The 26,417-nt window shown below is 34.4% G+C and overlaps 1 protein-coding gene across 12 annotated transcripts in view; it reads left to right on the forward strand.

The window, feature by feature from the left end:
- The window catches only part of BIRC6 (baculoviral IAP repeat containing 6), a 227,928-nt gene that overhangs the window by 84,252 nt on the left and 117,259 nt on the right, over nucleotides 1-26,417 (forward strand). For 6 of the 12 annotated variants that reach the window (XR_004678476.1, XM_035000880.1, XM_035000872.1 and 3 more), the window contains 15 exons: nucleotides 1,437-1,583; nucleotides 10,504-10,691; nucleotides 11,477-11,800; nucleotides 12,036-12,135; nucleotides 14,758-14,972; nucleotides 15,139-15,347; nucleotides 15,808-16,154; nucleotides 16,763-16,982; nucleotides 17,487-17,620; nucleotides 18,351-18,488; nucleotides 20,004-20,131; nucleotides 23,530-23,661; nucleotides 24,481-24,696; nucleotides 25,453-25,636; nucleotides 26,256-26,411. Coding sequence is in view for 11 of the 12 variants with exons in the window: in XM_035000880.1 (XP_034856771.1) it covers nucleotides 1,437-1,583; nucleotides 10,504-10,691; nucleotides 11,477-11,800; nucleotides 12,036-12,135; nucleotides 14,758-14,972; nucleotides 15,139-15,347; nucleotides 15,808-16,154; nucleotides 16,763-16,982; nucleotides 17,487-17,620; nucleotides 18,351-18,488; nucleotides 20,004-20,131; nucleotides 23,530-23,661; nucleotides 24,481-24,696; nucleotides 25,453-25,636; nucleotides 26,256-26,411 (2,838 nt within the window). In the remaining variant the exon portion in view is untranslated. The remainder of the gene's footprint in view (nucleotides 1-1,436; nucleotides 1,584-10,503; nucleotides 10,692-11,476; nucleotides 11,801-12,035; nucleotides 12,136-14,757; nucleotides 14,973-15,138; nucleotides 15,348-15,807; nucleotides 16,155-16,762; nucleotides 16,983-17,486; nucleotides 17,621-18,350; nucleotides 18,489-20,003; nucleotides 20,132-23,529; nucleotides 23,662-24,480; nucleotides 24,697-25,452; nucleotides 25,637-26,255; nucleotides 26,412-26,417) is intronic. The other 6 variants (XM_035000874.1, XM_035000876.1, XM_035000878.1 and 3 more) reach the window with 5 other exon arrangements.

Raw genomic sequence — 26,417 nt, forward strand, 5'->3', positions numbered from 1 at the left:
TAGTGTCATATTTATACAGTTGACGTGAAATAATGTATTCTGATTTTATGCATTCTTAACAGAGTGTGTAATAGCTAATATTAGTAGCTGGTTCATTATTTTTTCCTCATTTAAAATCTAAATCACTTGTTACTGTTTCATATTAATGTGAATGGCCACTAAGTTGCTTTTATGCAACTCTGCTTTTTTTTTTAAATTTTATTATGTTATGTTAGTCACCATACAATACATCATTAGTTTTTGATGTAGTGATCCACGATTCATTGTTTGCGTATAACACCCAGTGCTCCATGCAGTACGTGCCCTCCTTAATACAACCATCACCAGGCTAACCCATCCCCCTACCCCCCTCCTCTCTAAAACCCTCAGATTGTTTCTCAGAGTCCATAGTCTCTCATGGTTCATCCCTCCCTCTGATTTCCCCCCCTTCATTTTTCCCTTCCTTCTCCTAATGTCCCTCTATGCTATTCCTTATGTTCCACAAATAAGTGAAACCATATGATAATTGACTTTCTCTGCTTGACTTATTTCACTTAGTATAATCTCCTCCAGTCCCATCCATGTTGATGTAAAAGTTGGGTATTCATCCTTTCTGATGGCTGAGTAATATTCCATTGTATATATGGACCACATCTTCTTTATCCATTCATCTGTTGAAGGGCATCTCGGCTCTTTCCACAGTTTGGCTATTGCGGACATGGCTGCTATGAACATTGGGGTGCATATGGCCCTTCTTTTCACTACATCTGTGTCTTTGGGGTAAATACCCAGGAGTGCAATTGCTGGGTCATAGGGTAGCTCTATTTTTAATTTTTTTGAGGCACCTCCACCCTGTTTTCCAAAGTGGCTGTACCAACTTGCATTTCCACCAACAGTGTAAGAGGGTTCCCCTTTATCCACAACCTCTCCAGCATTTGTTGTTTGTCACAAAATTGACAAAAATGTCAATTTTTGCCATTCTAACTTGTGTAAGGTGGTATCTCAATGTGGTTTTGATTTGGATTTCCCTGATGGCTAATGATGATGAACATTTTTTCATGTATCTGTTAGCCATTTGTATGTCTTCTTCGGAGAAGTGTCTGTTCATGTCTTCTGCCCATTTTTTTATTTGACTTGATTATTTGTTATTTATTTTCATTTTTTTCCCTCATTTCATTCTTTTTTCCTCATTTAAAATCCAAATCACTTGTTACTGTTTCATATTAATGTGAATGGCCACTCAGTTGCTTTTATGCAACTTTGCTTTTGCAGCATGGAAACAAGTATCTTCTGTTTATTAGTTTCCTTAATCCCGTGTCCTTTGTGGAAGCACTCTATAAGGGTTGTGTGTTTATTTATCTTGTCTAATTGAAATTGAAGTAGCAGCTATAAGTTTCCATATGACTGTTGCCTTTTAAAAATTAATTTACATAGCATAAAACTTGTCTCTTTAACAGGAAATGGAAAGGTCAGTAGTTGCACAGCTGCCGAAGGTAGTTTCACATCTCTCACTGGACTTCTAGAAGTTGAACCCCTGCACTTTACTTGTGTGTCCACTAGTGATGGCACCAGAATAGAAAGGGATGATGCAAGTACGTTTACTGGTATATACCTTCTTTTGTTATTCACTCTTTTCTATCATACATTTTATGCAGAAGTAAAATCAAAGTGATTTTTAAGTACTTAAATATCAGTTTATATTATATGTAAGTTCCTTTGGTGTCATGTTAAATAGAAACTTATTAATAGTGGGGAAAAAGCACAAGCATTTCATAGTTTTTTTTCTACCTTCTAAAACACTGTCTTAAATCCATTTGTTTTTATGTTTGTACATTTTTAGAAGCCCTTTAATTTGGAAAATATCAAACATAACAAAAGTAAAGGGAAAAGTATGATAGACTAGATTTCCTTTACCTAGCCTCAACTCTCCTCAACTGTTGGCCAGTCTTATGTGTAGTTTTGGCATCATAATGTTATTTCTTGCATTTAAAGCTCACAGAATATTTAAAGCTCACAGTATACAATATCTTTGAGAAGGTTGAGAAGAGTGAAGAGGGAATATTATTTTTCTAGATATTTTAAAGTACCTTCAGATATATGAATCAGTATTTGAAAGTGTTGAATATGTCATGTTATTGGTGTTTTAAATGAATCAATGGGAACTCTTGTTTTTTTATATACCTTCTTTTCTGTGATTTTTTTTCCCTTCACATCATAGGATCAGTATTTATACTTCTGTCTTGGTGCAAATAATTGAAATTTTTATAATTAAAAACATTGGATATGGTTTTATCTTTATCTTACAGTCACAGAAGAGTTTGAATATTGTCTTGAATGAATTCAGCTGTTGATGGTTTTGTGTTTTGTGGATTTCTTTTTGTTTTCATCAGCAGTGTAACAAAGTAAAAACAGTTTGCTTGAGAAGCTACAAAAAATTTATCTTAAGGGATTTTTTTTTTTTTTTAAGATTTTATCTATTTGACAGAGAGAGCACAAGCAGGGGGAGCAGCAGGGAGAGGGAGAAGCAGGCTCCCGCTCAGCAGGGAGCCCGATGTGGGGCTCGATCCCAGGACCCTGGGATCATGATCTGAGCCGAAGGCAGACGCTTAACCATCTGAGCCATCCAGGTGCCCCTTAAGAAGGGTTTTAAAAGGAAATTACCAGTTCTTCAAGTGCCTTCTTAAATTCAGAATCATCTTATGTTTTCTAATTGTGGAAGTAACCACTAAGTGAAATCTTTGGCTTATGTAATTTACGTGAGACTTTTCAATTAAAATCTAATCTTTCTCTTTTATAGGGATGCCAAAAGGATGAAATTTTGTGTTTGTTTTCTTGGATTGTTATAGTCACTTTGTAGAGACATACATGTACACTGGAATAGAAAAATACATGACAAGATATTGAATTTTCAGAGAACTCTTTTTGTTATAAATCACACTCTTTCTTGGAACTGTTTTGAAATTAAGGGTCTAAAATTCATGTGTTTGAGTAAGTAATGCATTTAGAAGGTATGAAATTTTATAACAGATGTAAGAGTAGGTTTGAAAAAGAGAAGTATTCCTTCACACTCCCTTTCCTCTCCTATAAAGCAAGCAATGGAACCAGTATCTTTTTTTTTTTTTTTTTAAGATTTTATTTATTTCTTTTTTGAGAGAGAGTGAGAGAGAGCACATGAAAGGGGGGAAGGGTCAGAGGGAGAAGCAGACTCACTGCTGAGCAGGGAGCCCGATGCCGGACTCGATCCCGGGACTCCAGGATCGTGACCTGAGCCAAAAGGCAGTCGCTTAACCAACTGAGCCACCCAGGCGCCCCTGCAACGAGTTTCTTTAATTTCCAGAGATAGTAGTGTGCCTATACAAGCAATCATATCTGTATTTCGCCCATAAATAAAACCACCACCAGCAGAGGGATTTTTATTAAATGTTAGGGCAAAGTCTTGGCTAGTGGTCATAAGTTGCTTAGAGGTGACTACAGTCTCTCAACTTCTTACTTACTTTTTTTGAAACATGTTAATTATGAAATATGATGCTCTTATGAAAAAATGCAGAAAACAATTGTATAACCAGCAATTTATGACAAACTGTCCATGTGACCACCAAATCAAAAAATAATATATCCAGCACTCTAAAAGGTATCTTCATGTCCCCTTCCACTTACTTTTCTCTCACTCTCTAAAAGGTAAACACTGTCCTAACTTTTAGAGTAGTCATTTCTTGGTTTTTGTTTGTTTCATTGTATAATCACTTAATTATGCATTTTTGATCGCTGGTTGAATAGAGCCTTTATAATATAAATTTGCTTTTATGTTTTTTTGATCTGCCTTCTGTTCAGTGTTATTATTGTTAAAGTCATCTGTATCAGGGCATGCAGTTACTTGGTTCTTTTTCATTGCTATTTAAGATTCTCTTGTCTGCATAAAACAAAATTTATGTGTCTACTATTGATTAGCGTACTATTGATTGCTATTTGGGTTATTCCACTGTGATGCTTTTAGTGCTACCGGATATACTGTTTTCTTGGATATGAATGTACAAGTTGATTTGCTGTTTCATAGGTTTTCCATATATTCAACTTTAGGAAGTAACATTACAGAAATGTACTTCTTAATTGCCAAATGTATGAGGATTTCCTAGTTATCTTGCTGTTGACTTTTATTTAAAGTGCTATAGGGTCAAAAATTACTCTGTCAGTCTTGTACACTGTGTTGGGAATTGTAGAGGATCAGTTTTTATAAATATTCCATGAATACATGACAATAATGTTTACTCTGTACTTGTTGGTGAAGTCTACTCTGTTTAGGCAAATTTGCTAATTGTGTTGCTCAAATTCTCTGTCTTTATTAACTCCTTGGTTTCTTTTAGTTCATAAGATCAGTATGTTAAATTCTTGTTGCAGCACCTGTGGAGGTGACTATTTGAGTTTCATCAGTCTCTATTTTATGTATTCTGAAACTACCATACAAGTTTAGAATGCTTGTATCTTTCTTGTGAATTTAATCTTCCATCATTAGGAATTATCTCTTTATCTCTGCTAAAATTACTAAAATTTTTCCTAAAATTACTGTGTTTAATATTTATATACTTTCCATCATTTTTTGGTTACTATTTGTATGATAAACATGTTTCCTTCTTTTTACTTTGAACTTACTCTTTCATAAGCACTTGTAGTTGCCTTTTAAAAAAAAAAAAAATTTATGTATTTGACAGAGAGAGAGTGGGAGCAGGAACACAAGCAAGGGGAGTGGGAGAGGGAGAAGTGGGCTTCCCATGGAGCAGGGAGCCCGATGCGGGGCTCGATCCCAAGACCCTGGGATCCTGACCTGAGCCAAAGGCAGACACTTAAGGACTGAGTCACCCAGGTGCCCCTGTAGTTGCTTTTTTTTTTATTCCAGTCTAATACTTTGTGTTTCAGTTGGAGTATTTATTTACATTTAATGTAATTACTAATGTATCTGTATTTAAATCTGCTATGTTTTTAATATACAAGTATTAGATTTCTCCTTTTGCTAGTTACATGTTTTTCTCTTTCCTTCTTCTTTTGGGTTTTTATATTTTTATTGAGCTATTTTTCTACTTTTTACTATTTTTAGCAGTTATCCCAGAGATCATAATATACACATACCCTTGATACTCAGAAGTCCAACTGCTTTTTGTACTATACAGTGCAAATATCTAGAACAGTTGTCACCTTCCTGATTTAGATGGTGTTGTGATTTTATACCTTAATTTTATGTGTATTTTATTCCCAAATACATTATGATAGTTTTTTATATTCAGTATTCATTTGGATTTGTCTTATAATTCCATTTCATCCTATCTTTTCCTTTCTTTGCTTTTGAACTGAAATCAAGTATGATTTTCTTTGTTTGAAAAATATTCTGTAAGATCTCTTTTTGTTCTGTCTACTGATGATGAATAAGCTTAGCTTTTTGGGGGAAATTTTCAAAATTATTAAAATAATTAGATGAACAAACCACACAGTCATTATCCAGATTCCAATATTATTGATGTTTTTCACATTTCTTTTAACTCTTCTTTTTCTTTGTTGAAGTACTTCAAAAGGAATCCTAGATATTATATCTTTTTTCCTTTATATATATATATATATATATAAAACATATAACTTTAAACAATGTGGATATTCTCTATAATAACTGATGCCATTGCCATTTTTTATCATAATATAAACTATAATTAATCCAGATGCATTTTTATCATAACCAAATAAATTAGCATAATCAATTCCATGTTATGGTCTGTTTCTCATACATAATTAAATAATTAAATTTATCTATCATAACAATACATTTTACATTTGGCTTATTAGATTTAGAGGTGTCCTCTTCATTCTTGAAGTATATTTTGACATAGAATTCTAGCTATTATTTCTCTTAGTGATTTAAAGATTATCTTTTATCTTACACTGTGTTTGTTAGACCTTACCTGTTGGTCTTAAAATTCCTCTTTTAAGGTCACTGTAAGTTCTCAAGCTGTTTTTGAGATTCATTCATATTGTCTTCTCCTTTCCCCTGCTGCCCCTTTTTTAATATTAAAGGTTTTATTCATTCATTCATTCATTCATTCGTCGGAGAGAGAGAGAGTGCACAAGCAGGGGAAGTGGCAGAGGGAGAAGGAGAGGGAGAAGCAGGCTTCCTGCTGAGCAGGAGCCCAATGTGGGACTCCATCCCAGGACCCTGAGATCATGACCTGAGCCAAAGGCAGACACTTAACTGACTGAGCCACCCAGGCATCCCTCCCCCACCCCTTTTTTAGCATTTTTCTATGATGTTGCTGTATGCTGTTTCATTTGTATTTATCCTGCTCAGGATTCATAAGGCTTCTTGAATCCTTACTTAATACCTTCTGTCAGCTTTAGAAATATCTCAGCCATTAACTGTGCAAATATTGTTTCTGGCTTGTTTTCTATCTTCACTCTTTTTGTATTTTTAATTTCATGTGTGTTTAAGGTGTATAATTTATTGGTTTGATGCATTTATGTATTATAGAATGATTACCACCATAGCAGTTCCAAGTGTGTTACACCTCATCAGTATAAATGATATAATTCTCAGTTTTTTAATCTCTCCTTTTACTATGTATGGGTATTTTTTTCTAATTCATCTTAGTTTACTAATTCTATCTTTTATGTAATTATTTATGGGGGGAAAAAGCACCCTTCTTACACTCTACCTCTTTTAGAAATTATGTCTCTGCTGTTGGCGTGGGTCTGTTTTTTTCCATTGTTCAATTTGTCTAGCCTTATGCCAGTACCTAATTGTCTCAATTATTATAACTTTATATTAAGCCTTGAAATCTGATAGTATACATTTGCCAGGGTTTTATTTTTTCTTCCTTCTTTTTTGGTAGATTTTAAAAATTGATTTAAAGCTTGTTGTGTAGTCATTATCAGTGTAATTCCAGAATATTTCCATTACTCCACAAAGAGATTTCATAGTCATTAGTAGTCACTCCCAGTTTCCCTTTCCCCGCCATCACCTATCACTAATCTGTGTTGTTGTTCTATGGATTTGCCTACCCCATACATTTGATATAAATGTGGAATCATATAGTTTGTGGCCCTTTTGTCTGGCTTCTTTCACTTAATATGTTTTCATATTTCATCCATTTAGCATGTATCAGTACATCATTTCTTTTTATGACTAAATAGTATTCCATTGTATGGATGTACCACTTTTAAAACAACTTATATATACCTCCTTTTGTTTATCTGCTGAGAAGTTAGCAGGCATTTGGGTTGTTACTTCTTTTTGTCTGTTAAGAAAAATACTGCCATGCAGCATATTTGTTTTCAGTTCTTGAGTATATACTTAGAAGTGGAATCCATCATTTTTCTTTTAGTTTTTCTTAAAGCTTCTATGTCTTTTTTATTTCCATTTTTCTCCAGTTTTATTGAGATATAATTGACATATAATTTTGAGCAAGTTTAAGGTATACAGTGTATTGGTTTGATATATTTATATATTATAAAATGACTACCACCATAGTATTAGCTAATACCTCTGTCCTGTCATGTAATTACCAGTTCTTTTTCTGTGGAGAAAACATTTAAGACTACTCTTAGCAACTTTCAGGTGTATAATACAGCATTATTAATTATCAGGATGCTGTACATTAGATCTCTGTATTTCCATTTAAATTTTTGAATCAGCTTGACAATTTATACACCAGAAAGCTTATTATTATTTTTTTTTAGAATTTGAATATAAATCAGTTCAGGAAAATTGACATCTAACTATTAAGCCTTTTATGGGGCACCTGGGTGGCTCAGTTGTTAAGCATCTGCCTTCGGCTCAGGTCATGATGCCAGGGTCCTGGGATCGAGCCCCGCATTGGGCTCCCTGCTCAGCAGGAAGCCGGCTTCTCCCTCTCCCACTCCCCCTGCTTGTGTTCCTTCTCTCGCTGCCTGTCTCTGTCAAATAAATAAATAAAATAAAATAAAAATAGTAAGCCTTTTACTTCATTAACATGGTATATTTAGTATATTTAGGTCTTCAGTTACTCCATGAGATGTTTTTTAGTTTTCACTGTTGATGTTTTGCACATCTCTTTTAGATTAATCCCTAGCTATGGGATTTTTTTAATGCTATTATAAGTGATATTTTTCTGAATTTTATTTCCATTTTTTTTGGTTGCTGGTGTATAGAAATATAACTGATTTGTGCATATTAATCTCCTATGTGGGGATACTGCTATATTAGCTTACTAATTCTTACAGTTTGTAGATTCTTAAGGACTTTTTATGGACACAATCATGGCATCTGTTAAGAGTTTTACTTTAGTGTTTTCCTAATCATTATAAAATTTAGTTCTTTTTCTTGCTCTTTTGTGCTTTCTAGGGCTTCCTGCATGATACTGAAAAAAAATGGTGGTCATAGTCATTTTTATTTTGTTCTCATCTCCATTATTTTTATATCTGGTTTTTGAGGCCCCTAGTGTAAAAATAAAAAAGATACTGAAAACTCAGACTGGGCAAAAGATTTTTAAAATTTGTTGTAGTAAGATGACTTATTTCTTTTGGATTGAGTGTTTTTGGTGACTTAATTCATTTTCCCATAAGTATTATTCAAGCATTGGATTTTAAAGTGAGTAAAGGGCTAAACTCCACATGGTTAATATTGAAAATTACTTTAATGACCCAAAAAGTACAAGTATAATATCAGTGCTTCAGTAAGTCTAATAATTACCCCTCTAGAGTTGGAATTAATAGCTGTTTCTTTGGTGGACCATTTGATGAAGCGGAGGTATTTCATTTTGGGGCACATAGCTTATGAGAGTTATGATTGCCCTTTCTTTGACCATGCTTGTGTAGTTGGATTCTTGAAAGTTAAGTGAAGTGTAGTATGGATGTTCTGTAATAAGTGTGTGGGTTTTGTTTGTTTTTTTTAAGTTAACACTTCCAATTGTAAGAGGCTATGTACAGTTTCATTTATTGCTATCTTGTTGATTAGAGCTTAATTTTTTTTAATAGTTTTTTTTAAATCCTGGCACAGTACAGCATTGTTAGATGTTAAAATAGGCTGTCAGATACCTGGGTGTTGTTTCCCGCCCACCTTTTCAGGTATTTATGAGCAAATGCTTTCCCTCAGCTTTAGATTCATTACCTGTAAAATGGGATAACAGTAGTACCTACCTGTGTGCCATTGCCAAGATGAAATGAGTTGATGTAAGTTCCGTGCTTAGGGCTGTGCCCTCCCATTGGCTTTGATTTCCCATAGTCCTTGGTTCCAACTCTAGTTCTGCCACTGTGAGCTCTACAGGTAACTTCTCTGAGCCATTAACTAAGAAACAGAGCAGAGTATCTGCTTTTCAGCGTTGTTCATCTGTTGGATATGTAATTAATTAAGACAGCGTCACATGGTAATGCACACCAAACATTTGCTACTATTGTAGCAGTTATCCTTCCCCAATGTAACTTTCTAGTAAAGGCCTGTTATAATATCAGTTAATGCTGTTATTAAATTTGACCTTTACTTCTTATTTTGTGGTGACCTGTTTCATTAAGTTGTGAAATTAAGCTTTTACTTAGATTTTTCTAAAATGTTTTCCACAAATACTGGTAAATATTTAATCGGGAAAGAGTGATTTTTATAACGGATATTTGAGTAACATTGAAAAGGAAAGTCAAAGAAATTATTCAACTTATAGAAATTTCATACAGTCTTTAAGGATGATAATTTTGGGGGCACCTGGGTGGCTCAGTTATTAAGCATCTGCCTTCAGCTCAGGTTGTGATCCCAGTGTCCTGGGATGGAGCCCCACACTGGGCTCCCTGCTCAGCGGGAAGCCTGCTTCTCCCTCTCCACTCCCCCTGCTTGTGTTCCCTCTCTCCCGGTCTCTCTCTCTGTCAAATAAATAAATAAAATCTTGAAGGGAAGAAAAAAAAAAAGGATGATAATGTTCATGACTAAGCAGTATGTGCCAGAATTGACATAGGTCAAATCAGACCTATTTCTCTCCGTATTAGAGTTCTGGGGAGCATTTGGTAGGAAACAATTGCTTTACATATTCTCTGTGGGCCAGACTCCGTCTAGGCTATGCTTTGAAATGAGGAAATAGAAAGTATCATCAGATTTTTAAAATGATGTTCATATAATTGAAGGTGTTTTTGAGCTTTTGAGGGGAGGGAGAGGAGGTATTGCCAAAGGAAAACTTAGTAAAGCAAATTTCAGTTTATTTGTTATGCTCAAATTGTATAATAAGATTACTCTCATTTTGTGTTTTTATTTTAACCATATTAAATGAAATTTTTTATATGCTGAAAATATTTTTAAGCTCAAAACCATACTAATTTTTCTTTGATTTGGAAGTAGTTCCCAGATTCCTTAAACTTGAATACTGTTATTATCAATCAGTATGCTTTTACCATTAAGATTTTTCTACTGATACTCTATAGATTCTTACCTTTTAAAATGAAACTGGAATCTTCATGTCAAAATAGTATACTTGGAATGTGTTTCTATGAACCTTTTCCTCATCCCTTTTCTCCCCCCTTGTCTTATGCCAGTGAGTTCCTTCGGGGTTACTCCTGCAGTAGGTGGACTGTCATCGGGGACAGTTGGGGAAGCTTCGACAGCCCTGAGTTCAGCAGCCCAGGTAGCTTTGCAGTCTCTCTCTCATGCAATGGCATCAGCCGAGCAACAGCTGCAGGTGCTGCAAGAGAAACAGCAGCAGCTTTTGAAGCTTCAGCAACAGGTTGGAGACTCTTTGGCTCTTTGTTCATGCTGTCTCTAAACTTCAAAAGCTGAAAAAGTACTGTAAAAATGACCATTATTTTCATAAAGGAAAGTAGGTTGACCGATCTGAGCTAATCAGTTTCTACAAAAATGGAGGTAACGTCTTTGCGATATATCTAAATTTTAAAAAATAAATAAATTTTATTTGATAAATATCTGAGGGAATATAATTGATATTTTGCAGGGGCAGTCTCTGAGTAAAATCCATTCTGTTTCAACACTATTGGTCAAACGTTAGAGTTACCAGTTAGGATTTATACGGATTGGAGATCCTGAAACGTTTTAGAGATGAATTGAATTCACATGGATTAAAATTTAGTAATAATGGCAGATGCTTTGGCGATTTCATTGTAGTCTAAATGCAGTCTGTGTGATTGTAGGTGACATTATATTAGGTTAGGCACCATGAGAATCTACCTCCTCCTGTTAATATTTTGCTTTGAGGAGAATTTTGTTTCCTTATTTACATTTATTTGTTCTTCTTCATTTCCACCTTTGCTTTGTGGAAGTCCTTGTTCCCCAAAACACAGGAAATTATATATCAGATATTTAATGAAGTTAATATAGAGAAGAAATACTCAATTCATGTTGAGTCCATTTTTTAATCTAATTTCACTTTTCTTTCACTAAGATCTAGTTCATCAGATCATGTTTATCTCCGTAAGCTCTTTTCCTGGGTAGTACTCCCCACAGTTTGCGCAGGCAGGACTGGTCTATATGTTGTGGCTTTTACTTGTTTTGCAGAAAGCCAAGCTGGAAGCCAAGTTACATCAGACGACAGCTGCAGCAGCTGCTGCCGCGTCGGCAGCCTCCGCAGTAGGTCCTGTTCACAACTCCGTGCCTTCCAACCCAGCGGCGGCCCCCGGCTTCTTCATCCACCCATCTGATGTTATTCCACCCACTCCAAAAACAACACCACTGTTTATGACTCCACCACTCACCCCGCCCAATGAAGCAGTTTCTGTTGTGATTAATGCAGAGCTTGCACAGCTTTTCCCAGGCTCAGTTATTGATCCCCCAACAGTCAATCTTGCTGCACATAACAAAAATTCCAACAAGTCCAGAATGGTAAATTATTATATTTTAAGTAGGTGTTCGCTTAGACATTTAAAAATATTTTGATGTATATGCTAACCTGAGAAGGCAAACTTTTCTTATACCAACTTGAAACATCAAATTAGATTGTTTAAAGTATTACAGAATATACATCAGGAAATGAGACTTGTTAGTTTAATATTATGGCTATTAGCTTGTATAGAGCAAGAGTGGTATCAATATAGAGTTATACTTTTTTCTTTTCTAGAATCCACTTGGTTCTGGTCTAGCTCTCGCAATTTCTCATGCTTCACATTTTCTTCAACCTCCACCCCACCAGTCCATTATTATAGAGCGAATGCATTCAGGTAATCTTCAACTTTCTTAAAATATTTTTTCTTGCCTCGTCTGTCAGCCCTTTGAGTCTTAATAATTTTCTGTAGTTTGATTTTACTTTGCAAATAAATCCCATCTGTTCCTGGGTAAGTACATTTTACCAAGAATAAGCACTATATGAGGCTTATCTCTGTGCTCACCATGTTGAATGCAGGAGTGCTGCTGGGTAGGGTGGCAGTTTTATCCAGACCCTGAATCTGACCTGTATGTGAATCTTGCCTGTTGAACTGTGATGGACATAAGTATCTACTTCCATTGTAGCTGCTCAGTTATCATGATACTGGAAATTACAGTTCAGTATCCTAAGACCAGCACTCTGGTGTTGAAACCGTTTCCCAAAAATAGCAGATAGAATTACTGCTGATCTTAGTAACTGTGAGTAAGATTAATAACACTCCATGGTCTCGATAATTCAAATTTTACCCAAGTTTGTAGTCATACTTCTGTGCTAGTGACCTGTGACTGGGATAGGTGCTTTCAATTAGAGCACGTTTACAAAGTAAACTATGGGCAATTTTAACCTTATAATCCTGCCAAACTGTTAGTTCTTGGCTTGAGCTGCAGCAGAATTCAACAGAATCCTTCTGTGTTTTATAGCAGAGAATAATATGAATGTAATGCATACTGTCACCTTTCATCATATGAATAGTTGAACCATATTTGCTTTATTGCACTGGGCTGTTTCTTCTTTGGAAAAGAGAGTTTTTAAAAAAATAATAAAATAAAATTCTTCCTGATGTTTCCTATTCAACTAATCCTTCACTGGTATCGCCATTAGTGTCTGTAACATTTAGAATTGACTTGTTGATGTGCAGTGTTATGAAATGTGAGCAGTTGTTTACATTGCAGTTTGCTTTTTATCAATGGAATTGACTGTAGATTATAGAATTATGTTGTTTTTTAATGGTTTCTCTGTTTAGGAAAGTATTGGTAACTACCTTTTTCTACTTAACTAGCTCCATTGAAAATGGCATGGGTTCTAGCAGTTTAGTTGGGTCCCTTCACTGTACAGTGCCGCTCTTAAGTTTATTAAGTCCTCCTCATCCCAGTCTGGTAAAGAAGAAAAATAATTCTATTATTAATGATTCTGTCTACTGTTTGACTAATCGGTCTTATTCCGAAATGTGTATGAGATGAGAGATGCAAATCTGCTCTTTTTCCATTCCTCTCAGATCATTTTTACCTTTCATGAGTGTGAGCATCTCAACCATGCTGAGTGTGATTCTAGTGCTTACACAAAGAGGCATACTGGGGCCACACATTATTTTTTTTTTTTAATTTTAATAGGCTTGCTTTTTAATATTTTACAATATATTATAAATATCTATCCCTGTAAGTAACATATACTCAACAAAATTATTTTAAAAGGCTGCTTTGTACATTCTGTAATATAAATGTATCATAACTTATTTAACAAACCTCTATTTGTACATTTAATTCATGTTTTATTTTGCTATGAATATATATTTCTACATCCATTCCCATATCTGTTTTTTTTTGTTTTTTTTTTTAAGGTTTTATTTATTTGACAGAGAGAAAGACAGCCAAAGAGGGAACACAAGCAGGGGCAGTGGGAGAGGGAGGAGCAGGCTTCCCGCAGAGCAGGGAGCCTGATGCGGGGCTTGATCCCAGGACCCTGGGATCATGACCTGAGCCGAAGGCAGACACTTAACGACTAAGCCACCCAGGCGCCCCTCCCATATCTGTTTTTAAACTTTTTTTTCTTTTTTCTTTTTTTTTTAAATTTTATTATGTTATATTAGTCACCATACAATACATCATTAGTTTTTGATGTGGTGATCCACGATCCATTGTTTTCGTGTAACACCCAGTGCTCCGTGCAGTACGTGCCCTCCTTAATACCAATCCCCCCTCCCCTCTCCTCTCTGAAACTCTGTTTCTCAGACTCCATAGTCTCTGGGGCCACACTTTAGTGTGGCCCTTGAGAGTAAGCCATCGACTTCACCTGGTACTAAGTAGCTGAAGAGACAGTGATGTGTCAATACCTGGGCAAAAACATTATTTGAGATAAGCTGTGTCTCTCTTTATTGGAGGACCTTCCTAAGGGATTTTTTTAGTGGTAGTAATGACTACATGTGATTTCCGCCTTATACTTTTACTTTACATCAGAGCTGCAGTGTGAGATCTAACTCTGTAAGAAGTTAAACAAGGCTTGAGAAAACTAAAATGAAGCATATAATTTGATATCATTAATGCATCTACTGGGAAATTTAAAAAAAATGACCAGATGACTGAAAGAAGATCACATAGATACTTTTTAGAATTAATCCATATATTATTTTTGATAATAGTTTTTCAACTCTAATGTTTTAAATTAAGCTTGTATGTACAGTTGATTGCTGTCACAATAACAAATTTACTCTTGTATGCTTTTTACTTAAGTCTTAACTAGCATGGATTGAGGTTTCAGAAAATTTTTGAGGGCTACTTATTTACTTTCCCTCCCATCTTCTTGTAGTTTAATAAATTGATTTCATATTTAAGATGCATGTTCCCAACTGTTTTTGAATGCATCTTTTGGTTAATTGAAACAGTGGTGGTTTTTGTCAACTCTTGCTCTGTCTCTCTGATAGGAGCAAGGAGATTTGTGACCTTGGATTTTGGCAGACCAATACTGTTGACAGATGTATTGATTCCCACTTGTGGAGACTTGGCCTCCTTGTCAATTGACATTTGGACATTAGGAGAAGAGGTGGATGGGAGGCGTCTGGTAGTGGCAACTGATATAAGCACCCATTCACTAATTCTGCATGATTTGATACCACCTCCTGTGTGCAGATTTATGAAGGTAAAGAACTTCAAGACAATGAATTGATACGTTTTCCATGTTTCCAACAAGTTATGAAAGATATTCGGACATATAATTAAAAAGTATATCTTCTTAAATACATTGCTCACAATTTTATTTTTGCAGATGGATATGTATGTATATTCTTTTTTTTTTTTTTTTCCAGATCACTGTCATTGGACGTTATGGAAGTACAAATGCCAGAGCCAAAATCCCATTAGGATTTTACTACGGTCATACGTATATCTTGCCTTGGGAAAGCGAACTGAAGTTAATGCATGATCCTTTAAGGGGAGAGGGTGAATCTGCAAACCAACCAGAAATTGACCAGCACTTAGCAATGATGGTTGCTCTACAGGAGGATATACAGTGCAGGTTATTAGAAAATTGCAGTATATTTTAATCTTACTGAGACCCTTTATTTTTTATGTCTTACGTATATTTTTCAAGAAATGTCTTTGCATAGATGTATAGAAAAGAACAAAAGGATGGAGCACCTGGCTGGCTCAGTCAGAGGAACATGGGACTCTTGATCTCGGAGTTGGGCATTTGAGCCCCACGTTGGGTGTAGAGATTACTAAAAAAAATAAATAAACTTTAAAAAAGAAAAAGAAAAGAACAAAAGAAAGTAGGAAGCTAGAATGTTACAATATTTGATAAATTAAAATATTGTGATTAGATAATTGGCTTCATTTATTTAGTACTTAACAATTGACTAATTCTTTTTAATGGTTGTTAACATGTTTTAGAGATTTAATTTTTAGTGTATGTCTGTAAATATATATAAAACGGAACGTTGCAGGAATTATTTTGTACATTTATTTTTTATTTACAGGTATAACTTAGCTTGTCATCGACTGGAAACTCTTTTGCAAAGTATCGATCTTCCTCCTCTTAACAGTGCTAACAATGCACAGTACTTTTTGCGAAAACCAGACAAGGCAGTTGAAGAAGACAGTAGAGTTTTTTCTTCCTATCAAGATTGTATTCAGCTACAGCTTCAACTGAATTTGGCCCATAATGCAGTGCAGAGGCTCAAAGTAGCTCTTGGTGCAAGTCGGAAAATGTTAAGTGAAATGTCAGATCCAAAAGATTTAATTCAAACGTCTTCCACAGAGCAGTTGCGTACCATCATCAGATATTTATTGGACACTTTACTCAGTCTCCTTCACTCTTCCAATGGTTTGTATTTGGCTTCAGTTCTTTAAATGCTGGAAATGTGTTTGATATGATTTTGTTGCATGTTTTGTTGTTGTTAGTATTTTCTAGTATTGTTCATTTTGATATTCTTTCTAATGTATTTACGAAATGTGTTTGTAGGTTAACCCCTTCTTTTCCCCATATTTCTGCCTTTTTTTTTTGTTTTAAATGGATTTTCGATTATTTTTTTTCTTGGGTCTTGCTTTTGATGTGGTACATCATTTAGTTTGGCAAAATATTAAATATTGTTACTATGAAAACTCTTAATAAATTGTTAACAATATACTGTCATTTTCTAATCAAGAGCTATTTTTGATCATTACACGTGCACACACACAAACATACATACTCAACTCTCTGAATCACCCAACGCCACACATAAGAAATGTAGTTGATTCAGGTGCTAGCTTTTGTCCTCTCCCAGTATCTAACAATTAAAATTCTACATAGGAAGAATAACTCAGTGAAGAGCAAAATAAATAGAATGTAATTGGTTACTGGTTGCTAGTGAAGAAAGCGTATTTATGTCCCTACTGATACTACAGCATACATTTACATAGGAAATTTTATTGTTTTCTCTTTTGTAATAGGACACTCTGTTCCTGCAGTTTTGCAGAGCACATTTCATGCCCAGGCCTGTGAAGAGCTTTTTAAACACTTGTGCATCAGTGGAACCCCCAAGATACGGTTGCACACTGGCCTTCTACTTGTTCAGCTCTGTGGTGGTGAAAGATGGTGGGGTCAGTTTCTTTCTAATGTTCTTCAGGAGTTGTACAATTCAGAGCAGCTTCTCATCTTTCCGCAAGATAGGTAGGTCAGAAAATATTGGAGTTGTTTTTATTAGTAATTTCTACTTTTCACAGTTAGGGTTCAGATTTTGAAATTCTGTGTGTGTGGCTCAATCCTGAGCAGAGAAATGAAGCACGTCTTTCCAGGGTTTGGGAATGCCCAGTGAAGCACGTATTGAAGAAGATTATACATGATACAACTAGACTACATTCTTTAGTTTCCTGGCTGCATCTGTGGAGTTCGTAGATCTGTGTTTACTAGTATTTCCTAACAGATTATGTTACTTTATGTGTTAAGTGTATTCTTTTGAGACTATGATAAAATTCTCTGCTTGATTTCTTATGGATATAGTTAGGAAGTAGAACCAAGAGTTTGAAAAGAGCTAATTTTAACATTGTAGCTCCAGATATAAATCGTGCTAAGAACCACATATCCTGTCATTTGTCTATTAAATTTCAGTGTGAATTATTTTTTTAAAGGAGCATATTGATTCAAACTGGTATTTTACTCATATCTCTTTTTTAGGGTCTTCATGTTACTTTCCTGCATTGGTCAAAGATCACTTAGTAATAGTGGAGTATTAGAAAGCTTACTTAATCTGTTGGATAATTTATTGTCACCTCTTCAGCCACAGTTACCCATGCATAGGAGGACAGAAGGTATTATTTAAAGTGGTCGTCTTTAGTAAAAACATAAGATTCCTATAAATACTGCTTTTATAAAATGGCTAGTGTGAAGTACTTTAATATCACTGTACATTTTGTTAATACTTTTATGCTATAGACTTTTAAGAATGTAGGCTTTCATGTGATTGACTGCCATATGATTATTGCTTTATAAATCTATTATGTTTTCATTATTTGAATTTTGAACTTGGGAACTATTATGTTTTTTCTGTACTGTTATAATGAAAATCAGTCTCTCTTAATTAAAAGTTTCAATTTTAGGCACAGTTGCTTTTCTCATCATTCATAATGTATTTCATTTGAGCAACAAAATTGTTATTGGAACAAAAACTTTAGAACTTAGTTTAAAACTATATGATTGGGAAAGAGAGATTTTTTTTTTTTATTTAGTTACCCGAAAGTCTAAGAATAGGACCTTATACCTTGTTTCCTAGTTTATAAATTATTATCTCTTGGATTCAGCCTATAATCAAGAATCTATTTTCATACCATAAAACATTTGTCTTCCATTAGATTCAATGTGTTTGTCAATTTGTGGCCATAGGTTCTAGTTTTGAGGCTTATTATAAATAAATATTAATGTTAGTAGTGATAATGGTATATTTTGAATTTATAAAATGTTTTATCTCATAATTATCTTCTCAGACTTCATTAGAACTCTTAGAGTCACCTGATTATTTTTTCCACTGTCATCTGTATATAGGAGTACTAGATATTCCCATGATCAGTTGGGTTGTGATGCTGGTGTCCAGGTTGCTGGATTATGTGGCCACTGTTGAAGATGAAGCAGCAGCTGCAAAAAAGCCTATGAATGGTAAAGACAGGGAGAGGTTTCTGACAGGTATCAGAAGTTTATAATAATCTGTTGGTGGGGATTTTGAGTGACTACGCAGTTGTTCCAGAACTGGCTATTGGCCTGGAGGTTCCAGCTGTATGTAATTTATGTAAAATGTGAATTAAATTTACTAGGAATCTGTTTTAAGGATAGAACTTATTTTTGAGGGACTTAATGGACAAGCCCCTTATCTGAGCATGACTTTTAGTTTCTAGATACAAGCATGTCCTTCATGAGATTTTTTTCCCATGCTCATTTAAACACTTTCTAATACCATACATGTAAGTGAATTTATGAGGAGGAAATCTGGGAAGAGTTCTTTATGTTCTTTGAGTGTAGTGTGTCATTCTATTTGTCATTATGAAGTAGAGTTCTAATTAGGTATAAAGAGCTTTTATGCTTAGATATGGAAATTCCCAGATTTTGTTTGTTTGTTTCAGTCTTTCTCATAAATATTTGAGGCATAGAAAAATTTTAAAATTAAATGAAATCCAACTGCAAGACAAATTATTTTCTTCCCTACTTCCAAGCTAACAACACTTTTCATAACGGTTTTGAAATAGCTACATCTTATTTCTAAATACAGCCATTAAGTGCCATAAATTTTTAATTTTACACATTGTCAGGATTCTAGTATTAAAAAAAGGTCCCTTGAGGTGTTTTATAGATAGATGAATCAATTGGTTATGGTGCACATTATGTTTGGGAAAAGGGTGGGGGATTTCTTCCATGTAGAGGGAAAATGTCTTAAATATTTAGAGTCTATGGGTCAGTTCACTCATAGGATATAGAGGTATCTATACAGTTATGTGTAACTACCATATAAACTTGGAATATTACAGTATTGGAGATCTTAGTTTTTATTTATATCATTCAGATACTGTGGAAACACATTGGTGGAAGACATTTTTTTGTAGGTTTTGAAGAATTTGAACTGACTTAAGAAATGGATAGTAGATAATAGGAAAAGATGTCTTTAGTTTAAGCCGGCATGAACAAGTAATGGAGATGAGTCAAATGTGATGTTGAGCAGAAGAATGATACTTGAAGTAATAGTCTGGACACATTTTTAAAAATGAGAAAAAGTAGAGCTACACAGCGTGATTTTTGAACTTATTTTTGCAGTCATTAAAATGTCAGATTATTGAATATCCTCTTTTTGGGTCCTTACACGAAAGCATGGGTTTGAAATAGGCAGCAGTGAGCATTTGTTGTTGTTTGAATTGAGTTACCTCAGAGGTGTGTTCTACAAAAATTAATCTTAAACAATTGTGGAGAAAGATAGCTGTTATCTTAAAGGAAAGAGTAGAGACAGAAAACTCTGATCTTAAAGTCATTTAGGGTCTAGATTAGACTTTCTAGGGTCAAATCTTACTACCGATTTCTTTATAATGGTTCATTTTCTTTAAAACTGCTTTGTCGTGATTGACACATTTATAAATTTGTGTTTTCTGGGTATGTAAAGTACTTTAAAATCACATTTAATAGAATTACTAATAACACTTTTTCTTGCTCTTATAGGTAACCAGTGGAGTTTTATTAACAATAATCTGCACACTCAGAGCATAAATAGGTCTTCCAAAGGCAGTAGTAGCCTTGATAGATTATATTCCAGAAAAATCAGAAAGCAGCTAGTTCATCATAAACAGGTAATTTTCAATATGCTTTTTTAATTTTAATGTTTGAGAACATTGCTTTAGGTTGCATAAGATAGACTTGTTATCAGATGTTAGGTATGCTATTTAGGGAGGTACTTAGGGAAATTGTTTAACAGTTTTGAGACTGAGCTTCCTTATTTGTAAGATGGCAACAATTTATAGTTTATGGATTTTTGGTGAGGTCCTTTAAAGTGTCTACTTCTTGGGGCACCTAGGTGGCTCAGATGGTTCAGCATCTGCCTTCAGCTTAGGTCATGATCCCAGGGTCCTGGGATCGAGCCCTACATTGGGCTCCTGGCTCAGCGGGGAGCCTGCTTCTCCCTCTCCCCCTCTCCCCAGCTCATGCTCTCTCTCTCTCTCTATCTCTGTCAGATGAATAAATTTAAAAAAAAATCTTAAAAAAATAAAGTGTCTACTTCTTCCCATCTCTATTAATACTGTTTTAAGTAAGAGGCCATCATTTTTCTTTGTCTAGTCATAAGGTGTCTCTCTTTGTTCTTTCTCAATCCTTATCTTACCTTTCTTTCTTGAATTCTTAATAGCTTCCAGTAGACCTGTGCTTGAAGGACACAGTCCTTAACATGGCTTCAGGGTGTCTGTCATGGGTCCCTCTTGGTAACTTACAGGTTTGAATTTTAGTCTAGCCATATTGAATTTGAATTCATGAACCACCAACCCCAGTTTTCTCATCCAGGACTTTTGCATGTGGTAAGTTTCTCTCCCCACCAACCCCCAACCACATAGTATACTCTTTTGCTTAGATAACCTAACTTACTAGACATTAGTTTATAATCACTTCGTCAAAGAGGTCTTCTCTGTTTTCCAAATTAGGATAGTACCCCATACAGTATATTCCCCATGTGTCCTATACTTTATCCTTTGATTATATTCGTCATAAATTTGGTAGGAATTCTTTTATTTTGTTAACATGAAATATGTGAGTTTCACTGTGAGTAAATCATTTCTTAAAGTATTGTTAGGAGTCATGCAGAGTGCTCTTTTATACCTGGCTTTTTTTGCTCAAACTGATTTTTTTGCGATTCATCCATATTGATTATATCGGTGGTTCTTCTTTTATTCTTGACCACTATTCTATTAATGTTCCAGAATCTCTTTATCCATTTGCCTGTTGATGAACCCTTTAGTGTTGGTTTTTTCTTTTTGAAATACAAACAAATGCGCATATATGTTTCTTCTTCTGCTTATCATGCAAACATTTGCATGTACTCACACTCAGTCTTTCTTTCACACAAAGTCATGTATTAGAATGTGGTTTTTAATACGGGACACCTGTGCATATATCTTCTTTTTTTTCTCACTTGGTTCCATGATTCCTTTTGAAATTGCACATAGAATTTGTTTGATATGCATTTTACTGTGTAGAAGTGAATTTATAGCTGATGTCAGATTCTTATGAGCCATTACTTTATTATTACTACTTTTTAAAATGGGTCTTTCTCTTTCTCTTCCGGTATATACAAAGTTAAATACTATATCCTTGATACATAGTATGGAGCCTAGTGTGTTGTCAATAAATATTTGTATAATTGATTTAAACTGTAATAGAGTTTATATGAAAATCCTTCAGATCGGACAAGTTTGTGAAAGCTTTAGTCCTTCTTAAAAACATGGGCTTAGCACTAAATTATTTATTTTCACTTACAGGTTTTTCATCTGTGAGCTAACTGTTTGATCTTTTGCAGGAAAAATGATGTGAAGCTTTTCCCTCAACTCTTTTATTTTTTGACTCTTAACTAATTTTAGGTGGTAATAATTTGCATCCTTTCAAAATCAGCTAATTTTATTGAACACTTGACATTTATGCTTGCTGTATTTAATTTAGGATATGAAGTTGGAAAACAAACCTAGAGTATAATCCCAGTAGATTTTTCTTAGTAAAATATTACTATTTTATTCTTTACTATGAAAGACATTATTGGAACTGGCAAAACTGGAAGTGGGGTGTGAGGCATAGTTGGTAGTCGTGTAGCAATATTCTCTGATTTTGATGGTTTTATTATGGTTTGCAGGAAAGGATCTTGTTTCTAGGAAATAGACACAAATATTCAAGTTGGCTGGCCATTAGGTTGCCAGCTTATTCTCAAATAGTTTAGGGAGAAAATGTCTTTTTACAGTAATTAAAGTTGGTGACTAAGATTGTGGTTGTTTTGAAATAAATTAAAAATTATTTTTTTATTGTAACTGTCAACGTGGTTATTGTAGAACTTTTAGGACAGTTTTCTGAAAATACTGATTTATAGTAGTTCTTACACACACACATACGTTGATTATCTAATAAATGTGCATGCTGTTTTTAATTTAGGATACATTTTTCTTCATATATGGAGATTACAGCCCAGGGAATATTTCTTTATATTAGTTAATTTTTTTCCTGATAACAAAAATATCTATCAAAAATAGAAATTAAGGAATGTTCTCTGAAGAAGTAGGTTTATTAAGTTCTTAACTAAATTATTCATTTATAATTATGGCTATTACTTTTTAGTGACTTTCTATTTAGAGTAATGTTCCGCCCTACATGGAGAGGTGGTTAAGTCATTCAGTGGATTTTTAAGGTCTTCTTTGCAGACATTTTTTTTCTTTGTTTTGGTCAGTTGCTACTGACTATTGTTTGTGAGGGGTTAGCGATTGGGCAGGTGGGATTGGAGGGACATGGGTGGGCAATATAAAAGGACAGCATGAGAGAACCTAGTGGTGATGATACTGTAGTGGTGGTTCATGTGTCCACACATATGTAGAATTAGTGCACAGACATACACTCAAATGAGTAGAGATGAAACTGGAGAAATCTGAATAAAATTGGTGAAATTTTACAGCGTCAGTACTCTGTTGTGGTATTATAGCTTTACAAATTGTTATCTTTGGAGGAAATTGGGTAAAGTGTATAAGAGATCTCTCTTATTTCTTATAACTACATATCTACAGTTATCCTGCTAAATTTTTTAATTAATAAAGAGCATAGACATTCTAAAAAGTGTACTACTCTTGAGGGAGATTGCCATAAAAACAAAGCTAAGAATATTGTGCAATAAAAATGTTTTGCCCATATATTTAAAAACACTTACTTTCCTCCAGAAAGTATCTATCAGTCTCATTAGTGGCTTACATAAAGTTTTCCACTTACTTCCCTTTTGCCATGGACGAGGAATTACGTCTTAATCATAACATGGAGAGATCAGTTGGGATTTGGAAATGACTTATCAGCAACACAGTTAAAACTAAATCTTTCAGGGAATTATTTATTCCATTAGTCGGATGTATGAAATCTGTGAAGCATATAATAATTTACTTTGTTGTTTTTAACACTGTTAGGTTAATTTGGGTTAAAAAGTTAGATTAATTTTCCTCTTTTTTTTTTTTTTTTAAAGCAACTTAACCTATTAAAAGCTAAACAGAAAGCTTTGGTGGAACAGATGGAAAAAGAAAAAATACAAAGTAACAAAGGATCATCATATAAACTTCTGGTAGAGCAAGCAAAACTAAAGCAGGCTACCTCAAAGGTATGATTTTCACTTTTTAATGTAATTATTTTGGAAGAGTCACTTTCCTTTTTAATATTTTTAATTGAGTAGTTTATTTTTTTTGAGTAGTTAAATATTTTTAATAATGATAAGAAACTTAAAGTTTTGCTGTTCTGCTTATTAATGAAAAAAGCTATTCTAACCCCCTTTTTTTTTGAGGGAAGGTAGCTCAAGGAAATGGACTTACATTATGTTTCCAGTGTGCTTCCTTTAAAGTGGATTGCATGCCAGTAAATTGAAGATAAAAGATTCAGGGAAATGTATAGTTTTCTTAATGTGTTCTTTCTAAGAAAATTAAATCCGTTGATTTTTAAATAAAATTTTAAAATACAACTTAACATGTATTTTTTAACACATATAGCAACCAGTTTTGTTTATCATTTTCTCTAAATATGAAGTTATAGTTATTCCGTCACATTTTGAGATAACTTAATACCCTATACTTAAAAGTTACGTTACATAGGTTTCTTTATCCATCCACCTTTTATGAATTATGTTTAGGATATTTTGGTAATTGTTATTCAAGATGTTAGATTTGACCTAATGTAGTCTTAATGTAGAATTTCACTTTTCTGGAATTCTATTATATATCCTGTACTTTACTCTCAACAGGACTTTAGGTATATTGGTCAGTAGAGCTTTTAATAATCTTATTTTGAAGCTTATGGTTTATCTAAAATTTTATCCTGTAGAATTTGTGAATTTTGAGTGAATATTTTCATTCCATAAATAAATTTATACTGAAAGAATTTTCATTCAGTAAATACTGATTTAAAAATAGTAAATTTTTCTATGCAGCACTTCAAGGATTTAATTCGGCTACGTCGGACAGCAGAATGGTCCCGTTCTAATTTAGACACAGAAGTTACAACAACAAAAGAAAGTGCAGAGATAGAACCACTTCCATTTACCCTGGCACATGAACGTTGTATTTCAGTAGTGCAGAAACTTACGCTGTTTCTCCTTTCCATGGATTTTACATGTCATGCAGATCTCTTACTGTTTGTTTGTAAGGTAAGTAAACTAATAGGCATAATTTATAATTACAGACTGAGAGGGTAAGAAAAAGAAAGGTTGCATACTTTAACTGGTTTTTGATTAAGAGTAGTAATAGTTCTTTTATTGGTTTTCCTTACATAAGTCAGGTTTTTTTTATTGTGCCTTGAAAGACTTAAAAAATATTTTGTCACTTACTTAAGAGATGTGATTTCTTAGGAGATGTGATTTATATTTTAACCTAGTTAAAACTAATAGAGATTTGAAATGTACATAAGGTGGGTATGTCTATCTCCAAGCTGCCTTTTCTCTATTAATTAAAATAGGAAATATACAAGTAAGTGTCATTATGGTAATGAAGGGGTTTTAATACCCTGAAGGCTTTCTTGTAGCATATTCATTGTTCTTAAAAATTATTTTTAACTATTCCACATGTGAGTGGGGGCAGGAGCAGAGGGAGAGAAGCTCACGCAGACTCGCCTCTGAGCATGGAGCCCAAAGCAGGCTGATCTCACAACCCAGACTCATAAGATTGTGACCTGACCCGAAATCACAAGTCAGACACTTAACCGACTGAACCACCCAGGCGCCCCACTATTCCACAGTTTTTAATGAGATTTTAATATTTGATCATGAAAATGCATTTCTTTGTATTTCATCTCAAGCAACTGTTTGACACCAAAAACATATCTCATCAGTGAGAAGTATTATTCCAACAGTTTGTTTTTAGAGAAAACATATGTAATTGCTATAATTTCATAAAATGTATTGCAGGTTCTTGCACGTATTGCAAATGCCACGAGGCCAACTATACATCTGTGTGAGATTGTGAATGAACCACAACTGGAAAGACTACTCTTACTTTTGGTTGGAACTGACTTCAATAGAGGAGATATATCTTGGGGTGGTGCTTGGGCTCAGTATTCCTTAACTTGTATGCTACAGGATATATTAGCAGGTTTGTCCGGATTCCGTTTTCATAGTATGTCCACATAAGCTTGTCATAGCTTGAATAAGTAACATTTAAAAGGAACTGGAACCCCCCGAAGTGAAAAAGGTCTGTTTAGTATTACAGCAGCAGCAACTATTTAGAATTACTTTTGTATTTAATTATGTTGACATGTATAAATGTTAAGTCTTTATGGAGGAGTTAGGTTGTTAGAGCAAAGGAATATTATAGCTAGTCAGTTTCATTATTAATATCAGTAATAGGCTGCTTATTAGTACTTTATGTGGCCTTGAGGACTCTTTGTGCCTTAATCTTTTCATCTGTAGAATAAGGACAATGATAGTACCTTCCTTATAAAGTTGTTTTGAATAAGTGAGTTAATATATGTAAAGTGATTCATATTACACATTTTGTGTAAACATACTAGTTACTTGTCTTTAACATTTGAAGGTAGTGCAGTGGGTCCTAGCATTATCTTAGGTAGGTGGGGAATATTTTGCCAAAGATTCTTTTATAGTTTGTAGCACATACATGCCATCATTCTCTAAACGGGAGGAAAAATATGCTTTAATCTGCTTTAGAGGTCTGGTAAGAAATTATTAAGACAGGACTGTTTTCTTTTGTACAGGGGAGTTGCTGGCTCCGGTAGCTGCAGAAGCCATGGAGGAGGGAGCAGTGAGCGATGACGTAGCTGCAACAGCCGGGGACTCCGATGACTCCCTGCAGCAGTCTTCGGTTCAGTTGTTGGAAACTATAGATGAACCTTTGACACATGATATAACGGGTACAT

This window comes from Mirounga leonina, unplaced genomic scaffold (genome assembly GCF_011800145.1).
Source record: "Mirounga leonina isolate KUSES-001 unplaced genomic scaffold, KU_Mleo_1.0 Mir_125, whole genome shotgun sequence".
In the NCBI taxonomy this organism is placed as follows: Eukaryota; Metazoa; Chordata; class Mammalia; order Carnivora; family Phocidae; genus Mirounga; species Mirounga leonina.